The 19,258-nt window shown below is 42.1% G+C and overlaps 1 protein-coding gene across 1 annotated transcript in view; it reads right to left on the bottom strand.

Moving 5' to 3' along the window:
- The window catches only part of LOC126456031 (lysosomal alpha-mannosidase-like), a 189,152-nt gene that overhangs the window by 149,378 nt on the left and 20,516 nt on the right, over nucleotides 1–19,258 (bottom strand). Inside the window, exons 3-4 of the mRNA XM_050091790.1 lie at nucleotides 11,980–12,165; nucleotides 11,652–11,857 (exon numbers count right to left, since the gene is read on the bottom strand). Coding sequence (XP_049947747.1) covers nucleotides 11,652–11,857; nucleotides 11,980–12,165 — 392 coding nt within the window. The remainder of the gene's footprint in view (nucleotides 1–11,651; nucleotides 11,858–11,979; nucleotides 12,166–19,258) is intronic.

Below are 19,258 nucleotides of genomic sequence, written 5' to 3'. Positions count from 1 at the left end.
GGACAGTACATGTGCTGATATCATGCACATGGTATATCAAAGCGACCGAGGAGGGGCTGCATATGGTGGCCCACCTTGCTTCACAGGCATCCCAAGCAAGCCTCTGACTGGCTGTGACATTTTCATTTGACATTCAACCAAACAAACCATTCAGTTAAGAGCCATAGAGCCATACCATTAGCTCAAGCCCCAGGTGAGCCAGGTTGTGAAGCTGGTCAATGATTAGATGGTATCTGGATGTTCTATGAGACATTGCAGAGGTTGTGGGCATCAGTGGTGGGAATCACATGCCATTCAATGCAAAGATCAGAGGTGTGTCTGCTGAATAAGTGTGCAATGGATGGATCAGTCTTGTTGGTCCACCAGCCTGGTGGGGTACTGATGTGGGAAAGGCAGTTGGCAGTTATGTTGTTGGCTCCTTACAAATGATGGATGTCAGTTGTTTACTGTGTGATGAGGTCAAGGTGATGAAAAAGACAAGGACTCACATTCTTTTGACGGGTGATGTACTGCACTGGCAAGTGGGTTGTAGTCTGTATGTATCACAAGACATCTACCTTCAATATCCTCCCTGAAGTAACAAATTGCTTCATCTACAGGAAGTATCTGATTGATTGCTGAGCTGTGAGTTTTCTAGAGTAGAAGTGAAGATGTGTTTTATCTGCCAAAAATTGTTGTAGGATAGCCCCAACAGCCGTATTGCTAGCATCCGTAATGATGGTGAGTTGTGCATCTGGTATCAGGTGCGCAGAGTGAGCATTTTCACAAGACCATCTTTGGCGTGCTAGAATGCAGCTCACACATCAGGAACCCACATGAGCTTCCTTTTTCCCTGTCTATTTGACCTGGCAATGGCGTCAGTGAAGGCAGTCTGAATTGCCATTGCACGTAGCAGGTGGTATTCTTAAAAGCTGAGGATGCCTAGAAAATATTATAGGTTGTAGTAAGACTTTGAAGGTAGTAACTGCTGGAAGAGTTCCATTTGTTTGGACATGGGTTCGATGCCACTGGTGCGGAGGACATGTCCGAGAAAGGTCACTTTGCTTCTCTGCAACTGAGATTTATCTTCATTCTTGCCCATGACTGTGTCTTGAGAGCAGTGAGAACTAGTTCAAGAGGCCACTCATGACCATGGGGATTGGCAGAAAAGATTACAATAACATCAAGGTAGACGTAGCAACAGTCCAATTTGAAGAGAATGCCACTGATAAATTACTGTCATGTTTGGGCTATGTTTTTCAATCCATAAGGCATGAAAAGAAACTCAAAGAGACCAAAAGGTGTAATGACAGCAGTCATAGGGACATAATCTATATGCTTAGGTATTTGGAGATAGGCCTTCTGGAATCAATAGCACTAAACCTAGCCACACTTGTAATGGAATACATAAAGTTTTGAATGTTAGGAATGAGATAACTGTCATGTATTGTTCAAGCATTGAGAACTCTGTAATCACTGCACTCTGACAGTACTGTTCTTTTTTGAGACTAGTTTGATAAGTGAGCCCAGGAACTGGCCAAGTGGTGAACTACACCCGATTGTAACAGTTCGTTGATTACCGCTTTTGTTGCCCGTAGAAGAGCTGGAGCCAGGTGATGTGCTTTGTGATGGACTGGTGGACCAGGGGTCACAAGAATGTGGTCCATCATATCACTGCAGATGGTGCATTGATGAGCGTCCATTCATGATGTGGAGAGAGTGGGACACGGAGGCAATGTGCTGGTTACCGTCGCTGAAGGTGCTGTACTAACTTCCGTGTGACACAGTGTGGTCGAAAGCACCTGTTGCCTGGGGTGAAGACGATGGGGCTTGGCATCATGAATGGGGTGGTAGGCATAAAGGTAAAGTCAGTTACAAACTAGAGACTCACATACACCTTGTATGTGTATGTGAGAGCAGCAGATACACTATGGACACGTTGGAGCAGGTTTGTGTTTTTAGCATGGAGTATCTCTGATGCTTGACATGTTTCCAGGTAAAGCTCATGTGTCAACATGGTAAGCCATGGTCACAGCTCACTCTTGTAATGTGACAGAGTGTGCATCATCATCATGGCTAGGAACACACAGAGGACCACAAAATGGTGTGCACATGTTGAGGCAGCATCAGAGCCTGGCATCAACAACATGTTTTGTGGTGTAAAAGGCAGTGTGCTCTAAATCTGGTGGAAGTTGAAAACACTGAATGAAGTCAATCCTCACCACAGGTCTGCTGATGTTGGTGACAAAGAAGGTCCACAGGCACTGCAGATCCACACTGAGTTGTAAAACATGATGTGCTGTTCCACACTCGGAGATTCGAGAATTGTTGGCGGCATGGAGATGTAACACAGTTGTGTTCATGGAGCAGTGCAAACATATTCTTCAGTACTGTGCTGATGTCCTACTCTGTACTGATAAAGAAGTATGCACTTGAGTTATAGTCAAAAATACAAAGCCTCCAATAAATCAGTATTGGCGGTGAGGAGGATGTTCGTTCCACACGGCACAGGTGAAAGTGACAATGCAAGCTGGTGCACCTGTAGTGGCCCATGTCTAGACTTTTGGAAGCTTCAGGGAGATCATCAGTTACGTGTGGCATTGCCAAACTGGGCATGATACAAACAAACTGTGACCTTGAGGTAAGTGTGGCAGGTGGTGTGGTGTTGTCAACTGAGGGAGCAGAGTTATGTGCAGTCTGCAGGATGGCGTCTAGATTGGAGGCAGTGATGTCAACATCAGCTGTCATCGGCTCCAGAGTTGGGAATGCAAAAATCTGTTATATAAAAAGCCATGTATATGTGTGTGTGCTTGTCTGGGATCTTCTCCAAAATGTCTAGGTCAATTTCAACCAATATGGTAGAGAAACAGCAGACTTTACAAGTATCAGCACTGTGAGGTTATAAACTCGTAGCTCCAATAGGAGCCGAGATATGGGCAAAAACGTGTTTTTTCCAGCCCATGGTGCATACACTGCCCTACGTGGCAGACACTTTATGGAAGTAGTATTGGTCTACTTTATTGAGCAGTTCTGTTCTGTTTTGTTTTCTTTTAGAGAGCAAAAACAACTAGGGTCATACATACTCATGTCAAAACTGTAAAAAATGAAGACAAGGAGGAGTTAAAAATGACTACATGTCAATCCTAATTGACGGAAGAGAAGACAACTAAAAGCTGGGATGTGGAGAAATGTCTATAAAATACACCATAGAAAAATGGAGGTCCAGAACTAAAAATTAAATAGCCTTTGCCAGATTGCTATGACAAATGAAAAGTAAAATGTGGTCAACAGCCCGCACATCTTTCACGAAAATGGCTGATAGCTCAGACAGCAAACACAAACGAGAATGTAAGCGGTTAAAAAAAAGGGCATTCTGTCAGGAAATGACAGACCATCAAAAGTTGAGCACAATGTGCACAAAATGGTGGGGGAGCACCACTTAACAAATGGCAATGATTAAAAAGACAATGTCCAATATGCAACCTAGTTAAAATGATCTCACAGTGAGAGAGCTGAGAGGTCATCCAAGCCACTGGGACAGGCTTAATAACTCAGAGCTTCTTCCCATGAAGGGAGGAGCAGCGGTCATGCCAAAGTAACACCACCTACTGCCAGATGGCAACACAGAGATCATCAGAGGGAATGTAAGAACTAGTGGGCTGAGGTACGAGGACTGCAGCCTTGGCAGCAGTGTCAGCGGTCTCGTTTTCTGTCAGACTGATGTGACCAGGAACCCACGTAAATATCACAGTAGCTCTATCAGGAGTGAGCAAGTGACAGCTATCGTGGACCCAGTGCACTAAGGGATGGACGGTGTACAGCACACTGAGGCTTTGAAGGGCACTGAGAGAGTCTGAGCAGATGATGCAATTGAAAAGCCAGTGTCACCAGATGTACTGCATGCATTGATACAGTGTGAAGAGCTCTGCTGTAAATACTGATTAGTGTTCTGGAAGCTGATACCAAAAAACATCGGCACCAATGAGAAAGGCACACCGGACACCACGGTCAGTCCGAGAGCTGTCAGTGTACACAAAGTTACTACCACGAAATTGCATGTGAAGGTCATGAAACTGAAGGTGATAGAGTGAGGCTGGTGTAGTGTCCTTAGGAAGTGAATGAAGGCCAAGGCTGCCACATGAAGCCAATGTGGTGAAGGGTTCACACCCGCAAGGAATGTTACAGGGAGTATGTAGTTAATCTGCTGGAGCAAGGGTTGAAAGTGAACTCCAGGAGGTAACAGAGAAGAGGGTTGGGCCCAATACTGGTGATCAAAGGAGTCATTGAAGAATGAGGCATAATATGGGTGGTGATACATGGCAGACAAATGGCATGCATATCTACTGAGGAGAAAGTCACGTCAGTAAGACAATGGTAGTTTGGCAGTTTCTGCATACAGACTTTCAACCGGGCTAGTGTAAAAGGCACCAGCAGTCATATGGATGCTCTGATGGTGGATACTATTGAGACAGCATAAGAGGGATGGATGTGCAGATGCATAAACAAAACATGTGTAGTCTAGTTTCGAATGGAAAAGGGACCAGTTCAAACGGAGAAGGGTTGTTCGATCTGCTCCCCAGGAAGTACCACTGAGGACATGTAGGACACTGAGGGACCATGTACAGTGGGCTGCCAGGTAAGACACATGGGAGGACAAAGAAAGTTTCTTATCGAGCATGAGTCCCAAGAATTTCATAGTTTCAATGAACGGAAGAGAAGCATACCCAAGATGTAAGGATGGCAGAAGTAACCAAACAGGCTGCCAGAATTTCGTACAAATGGTTTTGTCAATGGAAAAATGAAAGCCATTGTCAATGGCCCATGAGTAAAGATGGTCAAGACACTGCTGAAGATGCCACTCAATGAGATAGGACCATGGAGAGCTGCAATATATGGTAAAATCATCAATGAAAAGGGAGCTGGAGATGCCTGGCAGGAGACAGGCCATTATAGGATTAATGGTGATGGCAAAGAAGACAACACTCAGGACAGAACCCTAAGGCACACTGTTTTCCTGGATAAAGGTGACTGACAAGGCAGAATCCAAACTTGGAAACTCAATCTTTTAAAAATTCCTGAAGGAAATAGGGCAGGCAGCCATGGAAGCCCTACGTGTAGACAGTACGGAGGATACCAGTCCTCCAGCAGTTGTGTAGTCTTTCTCCAAATCAAAAAACATGGCCAGCGTCTGGGATTTCCACAGGAAACCATTCATGGCACGGGTGGACAAAGTGACCAGATGGTCAATTGCAGAACGCTCGAAATTGACACTGTGCAGAGGTTAGCAAATTGTGAGACTTGAGCCACTATACCAGCTGGGCATGAATCATAAGTTCCATCACCTTGCAAACACAACTGGTGAGAGAAATAGGGCGGTAGCTAGAAGGAAGGTGTTTGTCCTTACTGGGCTTAGGTATGGGTATGACAGTGGCTTCACACCAGCGTCTGGGAAATGTGCCTTCTGCCCAAATGCAATTGTACATATGAAGGAGAAAGTGCTTGCTCACAAGAGAAAGGTTCTGTAACATCTGAATGTGAACATCATCCAGCCCTGGGGCGAATGATCGGTATGAAGTGAGAGAATGATCTAGCTCCCTCATAATAAAGGCGGCAATGTAGCACTCACAATTCTGAGAAGAGAAGGGTATCACCTGAGCCTCCTCTGTTCATTTCTGATGGAGCAAGGCAGGGTGATTGTGGGAGGAGCTTGAAATCTCCCCAAAACAATGGCCCAAGGTGTTGGAGATAGTAATAGGGTCCCCAATGACATCATCTGTTACTGTCAGGCTGGAAATGGGGGAATAGATCTTGGTCCCAGAGAGCCATCAGAGGTTAGCCCACACAATGGAGGAGGTAGTGGAACTGTTAAAAGAACTAGTGAGTGAAATCCAGCTAGCTTTTTTGCTATCCTGCAGAACACAACGACACTGTGCACACAACTGTTTATAACGAATACAGTTTGCCATTGTAGGATGATGGTTAAAAACATGGGGAGTGTGAATTGCATTGGAGCACACCTCAGTCCACCAAGGGTCCAGGACAAGGTGTGGTAAAGAGGAACTGCGAGGAACAGAACATTCTGTGGCGGTAAGGATAACTTTTGTAAGATATTCTATCTGGTCATCACAACTGGGGAAATGTTGTTTGTCGAAGGTTTTCAGGGAGGAGTAAAGCCTCCAGTTGGCCTTAGTAAGTTGCCATTTTGGTGTGGACGTAGATGGGGTAGGAGTCAGCAAATGGATAGCACACGGGAAATGGTTGCCCAAGTATGTGTCAGAGAGAATGTACCACTCAAGATGATGGGCAAGCTGCACAGTTGCAGAAGGGCAGGTACAAATGGAAATAGGTGTGTGTGTGGGGTCTGAAAGGATTGTGGGTGCTTTGGGTTAAGGCAGAAGAGGTTATCTTAATGGTGAAGGTCAGCCAAGAGAACACCTCTCGGACAGATCCTGGGAGAACCCCAAATGGGATGGTTTGCATTAAAGTCACCAAGCAGCAGAAAGGGGTGAGGTACCTGTCCATTAAGTCAGAGAATGTCTGTCCCAGTGACATCAAATGACAGAGGGATGTAAACGGTAAAAAGGGGAATGGTCAAGTGAGGAAGGAAAAGGCGAACTGCAACAGATGGAGGCAGATAGTCAGGGAGGTGGGTTGACTATGAATGTCACCTCATATGAGCAGCATGACTCCCCCATAAGCTGGAATGCCATCCTCGGGGGAAGGTCAAAATGGACTGGGAAGAAATGCAAGAGCACAAAGTGGTCATGAGGAAGCAATTTTATTTCCTGGAGGCAGACGACAAGCAGACACTGCAATTCTAAGAGCAGCCTTAAATCCTTTTTGTTGGATTGAAGACCATAAACATTCCACTGGAGGTGAGTCATGATGAGGAAAAAATGAAGGAGTGTCAACTTGGTGGCTGCCCAGTGCCAGCCTTTGAAGACTTGCTGCTACAGGGCACAGAAGCAAGAGGATCCTGCTCCACAAGGTCTACAAAAGTGTTGGAATTCTCCTTCTGTTGGCCTGCAGAGTCCAGGGCACATAAGCAGTTGGTGGTGTGCATGGTGTGCACTGGTGACACAGAGGTCAGCTGGGCGAGGATATCACATGGCGACACCATCAAAGAGGATCTCTCAGTTGGTGAAGGAGAAAATCATTTGCCTTTGTTTTATTTCTTGGAGCCTTTCTGGTTGGCACAGGAAGACTCAGATGTTGGTTGGATGGAGGGATGTAGGAAGTCTTCATGGGAGTGCTCCTTCTGTCCTTTCTGGCCTGCTGGTTGTGTAGCTGGTGACTTTACTCCATGAGGCTAAAGTTTGGTGGCGTGTTGCACAGCTGGAGGCGGAGACAGAGATGCTACCATGACACTGGGTGATTTTACAACTGCCCTGCTAAATTTTAGGTTGCATGTATGTGTGGCCATGTCCTTCATGGAGCAGGATGTAGCAAGAACAACACTGTAGGTGCCAGATGGTAAAACACAGGGTTTCCGACTGGTCAACAACTTGTGAGTGACCAGATGAGCCACTTCGTCCTACCCAGATCTCCTGGACAGCCCACTCATCAAGATACATGTGAAAATCACGGGAGGTTGCTATTGAAGTTGATGCAGCAGGGAGAAGGAGCCAGACAATAACCCTCTTGAGCATCCCTACCACACATTACACATTCAGCTGGGTGTTGACAGGACTCCCGAGTGTGATTGTAGTGATGACACTGGTAGCAGTGCATTGGGTTCAGAACATATGGTCTGACAGTGGCAACTGCATAACATGCTTTGATCTTTTATGGAAGAGCCTCTCTATCAAAAATGAGAAAGAGAGTGAGTGTGGGTGCTAAGGAAGCATCTACTGCTTTCATCACCCAAAGAACTGCTATGACACCCTAATCAGAGAGGTACATTTGGATTTCTGCTTCAGTCAGACCAATCTGCAGCCTAGTGTAAGTAATACAATGGGAAGAATTCAGTGTTCTATGGGTCTCGACACTAACAGAGTAGCCACGGAAGAGTGAAGCTGCAAGCAGTTGTTGTGCTTGAAAATCAGAAGTGGTCTCCAAAAGCATAGTGCCATTGTGTAAACAACAGCAGGATTTCAGAGAGCCAACAATTCCAATAATGCCTTTCTGAATAATAGACAAATTTACTGGGACTGACTGTCTTCAGTATGTGAAACCATGAGGAACTGTGGTGCAGCTGAGAGGGTCTTTGAATCATTAGTCTCTTTCCATTTATGTTTTGTAGCTGCTGACTGCGAAGGTGATTGGCTCATTGTGAGAAAATCCCCCATGATCACCTGTCTCCAATGGTGGCGCTCCTACTGACTGTGTGCCCCATTCAGGAGGGAGTACACCCACCACAGGTGATTGTTCACACCTCAGGTCACACCTTCTGAACACCTGACAGAGGGACCAATCAGTGATGTGGGAAGATATAATCTCAGGCAATCACCTCTCCCTGGGCCCAGCCTGTGCCAGGGGGTATGTGTGAACACTACCTGTCGACCCAGGGGTGCAAATTATACGTTACCCAATCATCTGTTATGTGTCAGATGCATGGGCTGGCCTTCAGGAGCACACAGGGAGGAAGAAGAAATAGAGGAACCTCAAATGCCAAAGCAGAGGAAAGATAGGAGAAGGTGAATGAAGAAAGAAAAAAAAGGGAACAAAAAACAATGGAGAATATTTTGATACTGTCTACTGAAAATGCAAAATAGATTTCCAGAAAACCCCAGACATATTCCTCAAGGGGGGGGGGGGGGGGGAAGAACAGTAAAAGGATAGACATACAGCATGGAAGGGAAAAGATGCTCCAAAAACTGGGCCCCGTGGTAGCCAAGCACAAACCTGTCAAAGAGTAGTGAGCCCCCTGGGGGATGGAAATGTTCTGCAGGGGCCGCATGTCGTAGTGAGCATGGCTAAGAACAGGTTGAGATGGACAGAGGAGAGTATGGACAGAGTGAGAGGGAGGAAGAAATGGACAGAGGGATTGGGGGGGGGGGGGGGGGGAAGATGTATGCAGTAAGTGGAAGATGTAGATGGGTAGAGAGGGGTAAGCAGGTGAAAATGAAGTCTGGGAGGTGGAGATGGAAAGAGAGTGGGGGAAGATAATTTGGTCAGAAGGAGGGGGCAGCAAGAGGCAGTTAGAGAGAGGGGATGGAGCAAATGGACAAAGGGAGGGGTAGGAGGGGATGAATAGACAAAGAGATGGGGGAGGAGGAGATAGATAGATAGAGGTGGGAGTATGAGGTGGACAGTCACACGGAGGAATAGGTGGACATGGAGTGATGGAGGAGAAGAAGTATTCAATATTGTGCTGAATGCATATGCAGGAGAAACCAAGGGGAAAAGGCTAGCATAATATATAAAGGTGAAAGATTGAAGGTTTCTTGGCCAATATACTTCAGTCTTTTATGCAATACTCTAATAAACATTCATATGGACACAGACCACATATTTCTTTAATACAGATAATGGATAAATATGTATGTAATATATAAAGGTGAAATGCTGTTGGCAAAAAATGTTAAAAGTTCTTGACCAGTTCTCTTCACTTATTACACGATACTCCAATATACATTTAAACAAAAATTGTATATACAACAAAATGCAGTTTCATTTTCTTCCTCACAGTCAGTTTTAACAAAAAACAGCAAAGCTGTATTTATGGCTTATCGGCTTATGATTAGACTACTGAGTCATCCAAAACTTTGCAATTCTACCTGTTTGCAGACCAAAACTGTGGGGAGATGGACAGGTAAAAAGCGAGAGAGAGAGAGAGAGAGACAGAGAGAGGGGGGGGCGGGGGGGGGGGGGGGACAGGGGGAGATGGACAGAGGGAGGGGGGAGGGAGGAGGAGGAGGAGATTAGGACGTATATCCAATTCCAATAGATATTACCAATTGCAAAGCATTGCCAGATTCATTAGTAAGTAAATAAAAGCAAGCTTGTAAATGGTAAGCTTGTAGCCACATTTACATATGAATGTGTAAAATGAATGCAAAATGTCTCATTCTGCTTGATTATGTTTAATCATACAAATGGCCCCAGAACAAGAGATTAACTAAGGTGTAAATGTAGGTTTCGGTGTACCCTAAGGAAGTTCTACATAACCATTACTGTCCATAAAATACATACGTGGCCTAATCAATAACATCAGAAGCCCTATGAGTCTATTAGTGTTTGATGTTGATGTATACAGAGGAGACGCAATACCAGCAAATTGTAGTGAACTGCAGAGGACGGACACATTAGTGTACTGACTGGTACTTTACCCCCATCATAATAAATTTGGCATATTTAATATAAATAGGAGAAAGAGCTATTATAGTTTGATTATACCTTAACAGATGGTGCCCATAGAAGGAAACCAAGGGAGAGCAGCACATTTTGTTAGGGGCATGTTTAGCAAGCACAAAAGCATGATGGAGATGCTCATCCAATACGACAACATTGTTGTCATGAAATGTATTGTGGTATCAAGTAGAAGGCAAAAATAATTCTTTGAGTAACACAGCATCATAAATGAACTGATGATATGGTTAGCTGTTGTGAAAGAGCCTTCCAACTAGATAGTATTAGACTCCAGGGACTCACAAAAGCAATAGTTGTATGGAACGTGTTTGGAAAAGAATTTTGAACAAATATTTAGAAGACAAAGACTTTTATAAAAACTTATTTGTGGGTAAATATTAAGTAATATGCGCAGGATGTTGTAATGCAATGAAGTCAATGAAACAATAAGAATCTTACAATACCATGGGGTATCGATATCTTGAGTAAAATAAAAATCTTTTTATAAGAATGAGTTCATTAAAAAACTGGTTATTCACACTTAAATATTTATATTCTACACATATGAATTAATGTTGAATCATTGTACTTAAAATTCTGTAAATTCATTTTACTACTTTTTTAAATACATAGTACATAAACTCTTTGATTTACATGTTATATCTCTGTCCTTCTTCATTGTGCTTACGCTCACAGGAATGTGGTTGAAAATGGAGAGAATTGGTAGGAAGTAGTTATAAATACAGGTCAAGTGCTTTTGTAGAACTGCTGAAAGTAGAGGTATTCTGTGTTAATTGTTCAGCATGTGAAATATTGCTGAATGTAAAGATTTTAAGTTTCAGAAATTTTATTTTCTTCAGTAAGTTGTAGAAGCCACCTCAGTTTCACAATCGTTTCATGTGTGAATTTTCTTCATATTATAAGAGGATCTATAGATATTAGCATGCTCCTACAGAAAACAATGAGGCCACCAACTATATAATCAGCTAAGTAATATTATACAACTTTTAATGTGTATGTGTCCTTCAATGCAAATTACTTCAAAAAGAATGACTGATGTCCTATCTGAAAACAGGCCACTGAATATGCAATATTGAAGTGGCACATTACAATGTACATATAAGAAAGATTTCTGTGACATATTTTCTGCCTGACACTCTTAAAAGTTATCAGCTACACTGACACAATATAAAAAACACTAGCATCTGACTAAATAATACAGGACTTCCCAAAGGAGGGCCAGAAAAAATAATTTTTGGGAGTCTCACAAGGAACAAAGTCCTGAACAAAGCAGAAAAATAATAAAAACAAACGTAGCCAAGAGTAAAAAAAAGAAATCTATGTACAGTATTCTTATTTGTAACTAGATCAGGAGCTATTACCTAGACTGGCACTGGTTTGCCAAACCAGTTCTGCAGTTTTGTCTTGTAGGCGGTTGTATTTGTCTTGATAATCAATACGAGCAAAAAATACTCCATTGAATCCCATTTGTGCCAAGATGGAACCCATCTCACGGGAATGTCCAAATGAATCAATCTTCCATGCAGCAAGTGGTAAGGGTTCAGCACCAAACATGTCATGAATCCTCCTGGGAAACAATTAGCTTTTTAAAAACTGTTGTCTGCCAGAGTGATTAAAAGAGAGCTAGAGTGAGACATTGCAGTTGACCTAAGGAATCTACTGGGCTATAATACCAAAACATGTTATTACCTGAATCCCCATGTCAGTTGATCTATAAGGCACTGATAGTAGGTAGTGGCTTCATCACTGCTTGTGATTCCTCCATTAGCTATTGCCAGTCTCCCAGATCTAACAAGTTCTTTCACTTGTTGTTGTTTCCTTGCTTTCTGTTCTCTGAACCATCGCCACAAGTAGTATGTCTCCACTTGAACAAATCTGTAACATTCGTAACACCAAAATATTTTCATATTGAAAGATCATTTGATTGGAAACAGTCATATATGAATTGTACTTGGAGAATTGGACACAAATGCGCATACGTGCACATGCGTGCATGCATACACACTCACTCACTCTCATTCTCTCTCTCTCTCTCTCTCTCTCTCGCTCTCTCTCTCTCGCTCTCTCTTTGTGTTCTTGCCTCACATTCCACATACACATAAAAGAAATAATTATGAAAAACATCACACAGAATCTGCAAAATAAGTCAAAGGCAGAGTAGTTGTTCATCATGTTCTGTGCATCCCATCAAAAACGAGATAACTTAGGTATATGGAATAAGTTAAAGAAAATTCATTTGAGAAAATTTTAAAATTACAAGGATATAGAATGACTAGTTCTTGGCTTCAGGAAGAAAAATTCTAAATACTGCCAGTAGATATGTATAAAAGTACAAAAAGTATCCTAGCTCAGGAACTATTAGTTTCTTGCTTAGGAGGAAAGAGGAATAGAAACAAATGACAAGTCACTCAGATACAAGGTTGAAAGGGATGCGCCTGTTGTGAGCAAGAGGGCAAACGAAGACGAATGGGTAGATGTCAGGAAGACTAAGAGGGCAAAGATAGTATGCTGGTAAGGATTGTGTCAGCTTGACTCTGGAGATATGCACCAGACTGAGAAGTATTGATGGATAAAGGAAGGAAAATGAGAAATGAAATGAACAGTGCAATTAATGAATTAAGAGGAAAATTCAAAGAGAGGGAGGGGGTGAGGGGAGTGTGTGTGTGTTAGGAGATGTTGGACAGCTGACCCGCATGTATTTTTCATGCAATCAAAATTATTCCATTTTTTATTTGCAAGTGAAACCACAAAGATTTTCATCTCCCCTTGTTCTCACAACAGGTGGATCTATTTCAACCTGGGATATGAGTGACTCTCCAGCCATCGCCAACTTATTCCTCCATTAGTATACTATGTATCTATAAAGAGTATTTAGGATTTGCCCTCCTCATAATATAGACTAAGACAAGCAAATCACTGAAACTTAATTTAACATGAGATTAACAAAAATGTGCATGAACTGGTGAATACTATCTGTGGTTACACCAGATAAGTCTAACCTAGTAAGTTATAAGGAAAGCCACTGCTTCGAAGAAAGCTGCTGATTTCTCATTTATGTTACACAGCTACTGTTTACCATTCTTAAAGAAAGCAGTCACTCACATGGATAATCTGCCATTAAGGTTTCACAAAGTCTATTATCTTTGGCACTCCTGGCATGTCTCCTTCATTGACACAGTGTCACCATGGAATTCTCAGCCACGTGGTTGGCTGGACCAAGCATTTGCTACCATGGCTTGCCGAGCAACCCGAGTGGTGGCCGCCAACTCTGAACTTAAAATATTTCCAGGGCGCCACAACTCACCCATTACCTCACACACCTCCACTTATTAAGATTTTGGCTTGCCAGAATGTTCAGAAGTAGCACCCTTCAGTTCATACAAGTATATATAAAACAAATTTCAAAGGCAGAATTTAGCGATTAAAACGCCAGGCCGATAGTGTTTACAAATTTTTTGTAGTGGTGTGGGAGCAGCACGAATTTTGAAATAAACTTAAACTAACAAATATGAATGAAATGGCATATTAAATAAATGCCTGCATTTCAGTTATGCATAAACAATTTTTGGACAAGAAATAAAATTTTCTAAATGCACTTCTTGTGCCACACACTCAGCACTAAGGTGCCTTCTTGCAATAATTTTTCCATTGCACTACACATGCTCACACAGATTTTAGTATGAAGTATTGATCAACTCACATCGATCTTTTGACCAAGTGCCTCGCAGAAATCGTGTCTGCCTCTGAATTCTGAGCTCCACCATTTATCATGACAAACCTGTCTACAGCGAAAACCAAAAGTAGAAACCCATCAACAAACCATTTCCCAAACCAACCAGGATCCTCGCTAAAGATTTCCTCCAGCGGAAAACAATACTTTAGGAACAAAGTCACAAGGCAAATGACTGAATCACAGTAAGCTCAAATTCCCATAAGTTCTGTTTAATTAACTTTAATCAATCCTTCCTACTTCCAAACACCAAAATTTGCATGCATGTACAATTACAATTTTAATACCCTTCAAATTGACCACTAAATTCTTTGTCACACTCTTATACAAAGCATAAATCAATATATATCTTACTTAAATCCACAAGGTCACTGACCTCCACGCACCCTCACCTTCAGAGCCTGAACTTCCCCCTTTTGCACATTTACAGTGCCCAAATAAACATATAAATTATCCCTCCAAAATTACTACCACTAATTACAGAGAAGAACGGTTTTCCACTTCTGCCCTTTCTCTGTACACCCTTAGCAATTTTAAACTTCTCTCATTTCCACATATGCAGCAGCAATGACCGTAACATTCTACGGTACCATTGCCAATCAGTCTCACTAGAACCACATTCCTCCTTCATATACCAATTTGTACGAACTTCATTACACAGACTATCCCCATCCACACTATTTACTTCAGCCCTCTCTAAATTTTCTGTTAGTTCTTCCACACATTTCACCAATCCACTAACCGCATCATGCACAACTTTACTGTTTTTCCCCTCCAAAATATCGACACTTGCAGCTTCAACAAAATCACACATCAATTCACTGTTAAACACTTTATCTTCCTGAAATAATACGAGGGTTATTCCAAAAGTAAGGTCCGATTCGCCGTAACTATTGAAATTTGGCGCCAATGACAAAACACGCATGCGCGCCGACTCCCGGCAAGCCTTGCGCGTCAAACGCCGCCATTCGCTTTGTTACTGTTGCTGAGTGTAGTTCACAGTGTCACTTTACAATGTTTAAGACAATTGATCAGCCCGCCAATTGTGAAGTAAGGGCAGTGATACGGTTTTTGTCTGCAAGAAACAATTCAGCGGCGGAAATCCATCGGCAGATTACTGAAGTGTACGGTCCTAACATAATGAGCGACAGTAAAGTGCGCAAGTGGGTGCGAGCTTTTAATGAAGGACGGGATAATGTGCACGATGAACCACGGTGTGGCCGACCATCAGTGATTTCAGACGATTTGGTCAATGCGGTAGACAAAAAAATTCGTGAAGATCGCTGATTCACTATTACAGACGTAGACATGCATTTTCCGAATGTGAGTAGAACAACTTTGTACAGAATTGTGTCTGAACATTTGAAGTTTCACAAATTGTGTGCCCGTTGGGTTCCCAGGCTGCTTACTGAGTCCCAACGAATGAAAAGAATGGCTTTTGCTCTTGATTTTTTGGAGCGATATCATAAGGAAGGTGACAGTCTTTTAGACAATGTTGTCACAGGGGATGAGACATGGGTTTCTCACATCACTCCAGAGTCTAAACGTCAGTCAATGCAATGGCGTCACACGTCATCGCCAGTCAAGGTCAAGGCAAAGCAGACAATCTCAACACGTAAGGTTATGGCGACTGTGTTCTGGGATAGACGTGGAGTATTGTTAGTCAACTTTATGGAGAGAGGAACAACGATTAATAAAGCCGCCTACTGCGCTACCCTGACTAAACTTCGACGTGCAATCCAGAATAAGCGACGTGGTCTTTTGTTGTCTGGAATCTTGTTGTTGCATGACGATGCCAGACCCCACACTGCAAATGAAACGCAAGCTCTGATCAAGAAATTTGGATGGGAACAGATGGACCATCCTCCTTACAGTCCGGACCTGGCGCCAAGTGATTTCCACCTGTTCCGTTACTTAAAGGAGTTTCTCGGCGGCAAGCGCTTCGACACAGATGATGAAGTGAAAGAAGCAGTTAAGGACTGGTTATCGTCACAGGCGGCCGATTTCTATAACATGGGCATTCAAAAGCTTGTTGAACGATGTGACAAATGTTTAAATAAGTATGGAAGTTATGTAGAAAAATAGATAAAGATGTAAGGAATGTAAATAAAACAATTGTTTTGAAAAAACATTTTAGTTTTGATTTTTTTTTTTATAACCGGACCTTACTTTTGGGATAACCCTCGTACATCAATGCCTAAGCCACCATCACCATAAATATTCATCTCAGCAACCTTATCTGCTGATACACCATTTAAATCACTACACAAATTCACATCAGAAATCTTACTTTCCTCCGTCGACAAATTAACTTTACATGAATCATACACAACTTTATCCTCCGCTGCTACATTACAACAATTGCTCCTACCTTGTCATACAGTTATGGGACTTCCAGCCTTGCTACATTCTGCTGTGATCAGACAAAAAACAATTGCTGCTACCTTGTCATACAATTATGGGACTTCCAGCCTTGCTACATTCTGCTGTGATCAGACAAAAATCAGTACACACTGCCATTTCTACACCTCTTCCATTGACATTAACCTCTGATCTTACTTTCCATATATTCTCACATTCATACTCTGACAAATGTTTTAGATCCACACATTCATCAATAAGTTTCATTTCACTTGGCAAATGTTTTAGATCCACACATTCATCAATAAGTTCGTTTTGTCTTCTTTCATGACTAGAAATGCGTAAATTCCTTCCTCCAAAGTACCAATACCAGTAGCTTTTACATCATTAAATAAATTACCATTACTCTGTTCCTTTAAACAGAAATCACCTACCTCCGCCGATACATTTTTAACTTCAACTACTGGCGAGACCAATACTAAGCCTCCCTTAGTAACACTGACGCTTGCCACTGAAACACAATCACCCTCACTTGCAGCTGGCGAGACCAGAGCTATGCCGCCTTCACTAACATCGACGCTTTTCGCCGACTCACAAATACTTACTACTACAACACCTTCCTTACTGCAATTGCAACTATTTGCTAATACCTCTTCAGAGCTCTCTACACAATTTGCTTTCACAAAATTAATCTCCTCTTTAACTTCTTTTCGAACCACTGAATCTTTCCGTTCATCACCATTCACACACTCATTCATTACACATTCGTAACATACTTCATTCACTGCAAATTTATTCCCATTACTTTTACTTAAATCTCTCACAAATCTATGCATCCGCTGTTCACACCTGCTTTTATTGAAAGAGACACCCATATAGCCTTCCTCTTTAACATACTTCATATTACATATTTGTTGACTTTCTCCAAACCTATCAACATTTATACCATTACTATTATCTCCAGTCCTTTTCATCGCCTGTTCAGATCACCATCCCTGGACCTGAGATGTGGCAAACATCAGTTTCCCAACTAGTTGTTACATGATTGCACTTTGCATGAATTTCTTTCATCAAATCTGCATTCTGTGTTGGGCCCCGTTCACAGAAGTTAGCACTCCTGTTCATTTTCTGACCATTCTGCTTATTCCAGCTACTATCTCCCTGAGAAGTCCTTTGATTTCTCTCACTATTATTATTTTGGTGATGGTTATCTGGATTCCCATTTTGAGAACTACCACCCGGTTTGCTCTGAGGTTTGAACTTTAAAGCCGTCTCTAATTTTTCTATGAACTCTAGAAATTCGTCCACAGAATCACATGGACTATGGACAAGATCCTACTGCAAATTTTTGAGTAATCGCCTTTTTAATGTGGTGATTTCCATTAAAACCCCCAATGGATGTTTCACATGCATAAGCTTGTCAAGTTCGCGCTTGCAAAAATCTCTTATCATCCCATTACTGTACCTGTAACTCAGACCATATAAAAATTCATTTTGGTTCCGCGTCTGTTTTGTCTCCTTCCAAAATTTATTCAAAAAACACTTTTTGAACTCTTCATATGATTCGCATGAACTACATTTAACATTTGCCCAAGGCAGTGGGTCTCCCTCCAAATGCCGTTTAACATATTTTATTTTCGCTTTGTCCGACATGCCGTGAACAAAAGTGTCACTACACACAGCCAAGAAATTTACTGGGTGATATCTTCCATCATCTTTGTAACATTTCACAGATCCGGTATTTGCCCAAGGGATGTTCATAACCGGCGTGACCTGTTGGGAGGCTAATGAATTCAAATCACTTTTTATCTGTTGCACTTGTTTTTTAAATTCATTTTCCCAAGTGATACTGAACTCTATTTTATCTTTAATTTTGCGCACTTCTTTCTCCCCCTCACCTACACAATTGGCAATGTCACTAATTGCTAAATTTACATTGCTTTTATGAGCATCTTGCACTTTTATACAGTCGCTTACCTTGTCCCCAATTTCTGTCTGTATCTTATCCATTTTTTCCCCAAGACATTTTTACACTGATTCAATTTTAGATTTTACTATTACAAGTCCATCTTTAATTTTCCCCATATCCACTCGAACACATTTTAATTTATCATCAATTGCTTTTTCAAGGTTACCCATAATTTTTTCAACTTCCTCTTTCACCGTGGAACCTATTTCAGTTCGCATTGTACCTATATAAGTCCGAATTGTATTTGTAACTGTTTGCAATGTGCCTATATCTGTTTGAATTGTACTGATATTATTTGTCTTTCCCTGAATCATTTGCATTAGCTGAGACATCATTCCCCTTGCTTGAATTCCTACTAGTTACGCTTTCGCACTCTGATTTCAGACTAACCGGCTCACTTCTGTTTTCAGATTTACACATACTAGGTGACTGTTTTATATTCGCGAGATCTATAAGTGGAGCTTGAACTTCAGAGTTAAACACTATCTTACTATTTGCGCAGGCACTTATCTGATCTGAGATGGTTCCCTCTGCCATGGTGATGCTGTTGGTTGTAGTGGAAGTCGACATTGTAGACTGCCCTGGAGTACTCGAAGACACTGCTGTCATATTACTGCTGATCAGCGTCTGCCACTGGAGAAGTCACCTGATGTAGTTTTAGCTGCTGCCGGTTCCCACGTGTTCCAGCCGTCTCTGATACTGCTGTCTGTTAAATGCGCTAACCGCTACTGTTCCCTGCACTCAACTTATTTAGACTCTGAGCCCCCACACAAATTGCCTTTAACGTGATAGATTAAAATCTCTATTGATAGCATGTGTTAGCTGTGAAAATTACTGTGCAATTTCACTATTTCCAGAAACCTACTTGTGGAAAAAAACTGATCTCAGACTAGTTTTGCAAAGAGTTT

The sequence above is a fragment of the Schistocerca serialis genome, chromosome 1 (assembly GCF_023864345.2).
Source record: "Schistocerca serialis cubense isolate TAMUIC-IGC-003099 chromosome 1, iqSchSeri2.2, whole genome shotgun sequence".
In the NCBI taxonomy this organism is placed as follows: Eukaryota; Metazoa; Arthropoda; class Insecta; order Orthoptera; family Acrididae; genus Schistocerca; species Schistocerca serialis.
This window is presented reverse-complemented; position numbering and strand designations above follow the sequence as displayed.